We start from the raw sequence: 4,666 nt of genomic DNA on the forward strand, positions 1-4,666 counted from the left end.
GAGGGGAAGATGGGCTGGGGGGTGGTCTGGGCAGAGGCAGGGGGAGCGCAAAGCACACAGCTCGTGTAGGGGCCCTCACGGGGTTCAGGAGGGAGCTGGCAGGGACAGGCTGGGACTGGATGGATTGTCACAGCCTGCTGTTGGCCGAGGAGCCAGGAGAGGCTATGGCCAGTGTGAGTTAGACTCAGGGCAGCCACTGGACTTCAGCGGGTGGACAGGGGTGACGAGACCAGAGGCCTGGGAGTCCCCTGGGAGTAGAGGAGGACAGCCTGGAGAGCATCGCTGTGCCGAGCCTCACCTGTCTGTGCAAAGTGTCCCTGAGATGCTCGTCCTTGACCCCCATGGGTCCCAGAAAGCCTGGCTGTGGTGAGGGGCCAGGCAGGGCTCAGAGGCTTCCACTCCCCACTTCCGTTTGCATTTGGAGCTGGTGGCTCCAGGTCTAGCTCTCACAAACCTCTGCGCTGGAGCCCAGTTTAAACCCGAGCCAGCGTTTCCATTTTCCTGGCGGTGCGGTAGGTCTCAGCAACTCAGCGTGATGCTGGTCAATCTGATGGCAGCGGTGACATAGCCAGACCTGCGCTTATGAGTGTTTTATGGTCCCTTGAAGGACCATAGCTAATCAACTTAAAACCAGGATAGTGTGGTAACAACTTTCATTGCTTCTGTTTAAACTTAAGATTCGATCATGAGGTGAAGCATGGGCAGGGCGGAGCACCAGGCGACCGCAGAGACCCCAGGTGTGGTCTGGGCTTGCCCAGGTGGCTGCAGGGCCTGACACCAGGCTGGCTTTTGTGTCTTGAATGCAGTGGCCTCGTGGTCTATGCGGACGGACCTCTGAACTTGGACCGCAAGGCGGAAGACATGTCTGAGCTGTTCCGGCCCTTCCACACGTTACTGCGGAAAATAAGGTGGGGATGGTGAAGGAGGTTGGGGGAGGGGGAGAGGTGGGGAGGGCAGGGGAGAGGTGGGCAGGGGCAACGTGGGGAGGGCAGGGCAGCGGAGGGCAGGGGTGCTGAAGCGGTGTTTGCCCCAGCCCTCCTTTCCATGAGGATGGGCAGGTAGTTAGTTACTGGGCCTCTTCTGCTGAAACCAATGGTGCTGGCACCTTGCTCTTGGTCTTAGTTGCTGGTTTGTGACATTGGAGCCCCTCTGAGGCCCCATGCCGTCCCTTCCCCACAACCAAGTTCTTTGTTCTTGGCCAGTAACATGGAGACCTTCAGTGTAAATGCCCTGGCTGGTAGCCCTGCTGGACAGAGGAGGCCTGTTTCACAGAAGAGGCTGTGAAATGGGTAACTTCAGGTGTACTCAGGGGCACACAGTCTGCCCGGGGTGGGGCTAGTGCTTGCCCACATGTGCCCCCAACACCCTCTCCAGAAGCTTTTACTTGTTCTCTGACTAGTTTAGGGGGTCAAGCCCTCAGCTCTCTTGAGTGCCCAATGCTGCCCCCCAATACTGTGGCTGGTCCTGCCCACCTCTGGTGGTCCCTGGGTGACATTGGCACCCATGGCCCTATCTGTGCTGTCCTGTGGGCTTGGGGATAGCTGGCGTGGGTGACCGTTCCCTGCTCTGAGGGTCCCTCGGCCCTTCAGCAACAGGCCCTCCAGCACCCCCCGCCCCACACCATGAGCCTCCCCTGAAACCCTCACTTTAAACTGGTGTGGAGGCCTCACTGCTGGTGGCCTCTCTGAGCTGACAGGACCCAGCTGTGGTCTCCTGGAGAGACGGGCAGCAGGAAGCTATGGCTGTGTGTCCTCTGACCTTGGACTCCAAGGTCTTTCCTGCCACTGCCCTGGTCTCCAGGAAGCCTCCTTCCCAGGTTGTTGGTTAATAATGATTCTGTGGACCCCTGTGACGCCCTTCCTGGGTTCAGTGGGACTTCCCAGCACAGGACAGCCTCAGGCACAGACTGCCTGGGCCACCTTTCTTCCACCACTGCCCGGTCTTTTTGGTGAGCTGGGAGAGCACAGAGCCCTGTCAGGACGCAGGTGCCATGAACTCAGTGAAAAGTGACCCAGCATGGTGGTCTTGGAGAGTCAGTGGGCTTGGGGGTGGGTGAGCCACAGCCTGGGGTCCTGAGATCGTGGTGCTCGATCCAGTCCGTGGTCCATTTGGTACATGGCTGCTGGCTGCTTCCCTGGTGCCCAGACTCAGTTGTGAGCGTTCTGCGCAGGATGTGACCCTGGGCCCAGAGGCCACAGCCCCTGCCCAATCCTGAGCGTCTGACTGGGAGATGATGATGGATGATGCTGAGGCCAAGCAGGGGTGCACAGGGTACTCAGAGCAGATGTGGGGAAGGGCCAGTGCTAGGGGATAGTCCTCATAGGAGACATATGTGACATACTCAAAAGTGTGACATATGTAATTGGAATCAGAAGGCAGGGGTATTTCAGGAAATGGGTAGAAGCAATATTCAAAGGAATAATGGCCAAGAATTTTCCAAAACTGAAGAAAAGTCTCTGCTCACAGATTCAGGAGGCTCAAGAAAACTACAAGCTAAAGGAACACAAAACATACCTGGGTACATCAGAATATAGTTGCTGAAAACAAAGAAAAAATCTTTGCAGCCAGAGAAAAAGGACAGATTGCTTTGAAAAGAATGGATGATTGACAGCTGTCTTCTCAAAAACAACAACAACGGAAGCCAGCAGGCAATGAAATGATACATATTTAAAGTGCTGAAAAAATAGCTGCCAGCCAGAATTTTATACCCAGCAAAAATATCCTTTCAAAATAAAGGTGAAATAATGAATTATTCAGAAACAGAAAGCTGACAGAATTTGTAATAAGTGACCTGCACATAAAGAAAAACTAATTGGCGTTCTCCAGCCAAGAGAATAGAATCTCAGATGGAAATGCAGGAGACACTGACGAACCTGATGTGGAGTAATATAAATGAGTGTGGACAGTACAAAACAATAACTGTAATGTCTTGTGGGGGGTAAATTATACAGAGCATAGTTTAACACTGGAAGATAAAATCATGTCTTGCTATGCTAATTTTTAAAAGAGGAAGAAAACCTGAATCATTTTGAAAGTTACAGAAAAAGAATTTGAAAAACATTTCTTAGCAATTTAGGACTAGAGGGAATTTCCTTAATCTGATAAAAGATACACACACACAGAGATGGGCCCTTACCTAAAACACCATATGTAAAAATTAACTCAAAATTTGTCAAGGACCTAAATGTAAAATGTAAAACAATAAAACTCTTAGAAGAACACACAGGACAAAAGTTCCGTGACATTGCATTTGGCAATGATTTCTTGGATATGACGCTGAAGGCACAGGCAGTAAAAGAAAAAATTAGATAAATTGGACTTTGTGAAAATTTCAAACTTTTGTGTTTCAAAATACATTATCAACAGAGTAAAAAGGCAACTCACAGATTGGAGAAACATTTGCCAATCATATATCTGATAAAAGATTAATATCCAGAATACGTAGAGAACTCCTAAAACTTAACAAGAATAAAACAAACAACCTGCTTCAAATGGACAAATGACTCGAGTAGACATTTCTCCAGAGAAGACACACGAATGAATGGCCAACAAGCAAATGAAAAGATTCTCAGCATCACTAATGGTTAGTGAAATNAGCCCAGCCCCGCCAACGGCTCCCTCTCTCGTCCCTCATTGTCCACGGTAGTCACTCTGGGCCAGACAGGCAGAGGCCACTGCTGCCCAGTGTGGAGCCCAGGACTCACTCCTTCTTGTATTGACCAGCGAGTATGTATTGAGTGTCCCCGTGCTCATCCCCAGGGACACTGCGATGTCCACGAGGGAGGTGCACAGGTAGGGAAGACAGGCAGCTACCATGGAATGTTCTGGGTGCTGGGTGGGGTGGGGGGTTCAGTGCAGGGACGCCCCAGCATGAGGGAGAGGCTCGCCAGGGCCCAGAGCACACTGAAGTAGGGGTGGGAGCCCAGCAGGGAGACTGCAGGGTGGGGACTTCAGGTGGGTGGGGAGGCAGCCCCCAGGCTGGAGTGAGACGGGGTGAGTCACAGGCACTTGTGCAAATAAAGACCCCCCCCAGCTGACATTCCTAGAACTACCCTCTTTCAGGACCGTGCCTTTAAGATGTGGGTGTCCTGGGACCCCTGCAGTGGCACCTAGGGACCCCTACAGTGGCACCTAGGGAGAGCTCAGAGCAGAGGTGGAGGTGGGGGGTGACTAGGGGCGGGGTCTCTGCAGCCTCCCCCGCTGCTCAGCCCCTTCCCACCTGTAAATAAAATGTTATAAGGAGATGGTACATTTGCTGCGTGCCAGGCCCCACTCTGAGCCCGCACAGGGCAATGACGCCTCTGACGAGTATTCCTGGCCCATCAAGGGGTGTTGGTTCTGCTTCTCTGGAGAGCTCTGACTAATCCAGGAGGTAAATCCCCATGGTCTCAGATTCTTAGATTTGACACCAAAAGCATGAGCAACACATGAAAAAATAGCTAAGTTGGACTTCATCACAATTAAAAACTTTTGTGCATCGAAGGTCACTGTCAGGAAAGTGAGAAGATGACCTAAAGAATGGCAGTGGGGTCCCCGGCTTTCTCCGCCATGCTGGGCGCCCTCCCACTGCTCACCTGAGCTGGACCTGGGCCAGGCCCCTCACTGCACTCAGCAAGTCCCCTCCACTCTGCCCCCCACCCCCGTGTATGCCAGGGCTCCCCTGGGA

The 4,666-nt window shown here is 52.5% G+C and overlaps 1 protein-coding gene across 1 annotated transcript in view; it reads left to right on the top strand.

Annotated features, from left to right (window-relative positions):
* Positions 1 to 4,666, top strand: part of ZFYVE28 (zinc finger FYVE-type containing 28) — a 55,507-nt gene that overhangs the window by 16,510 nt on the left and 34,331 nt on the right. Inside the window, exon 3 of the mRNA XM_019657947.1 lies at positions 769 to 908. Within this exon, the coding sequence (XP_019513492.1) occupies positions 769 to 908 (140 nt within the window). The remainder of the gene's footprint in view (positions 1 to 768; positions 909 to 4,666) is intronic.

This window comes from Hipposideros armiger, unplaced genomic scaffold, assembly GCF_001890085.2.
Source record: "Hipposideros armiger isolate ML-2016 unplaced genomic scaffold, ASM189008v1 scaffold_282, whole genome shotgun sequence".
NCBI classification, from domain to species: domain Eukaryota; kingdom Metazoa; phylum Chordata; class Mammalia; order Chiroptera; family Hipposideridae; genus Hipposideros; species Hipposideros armiger.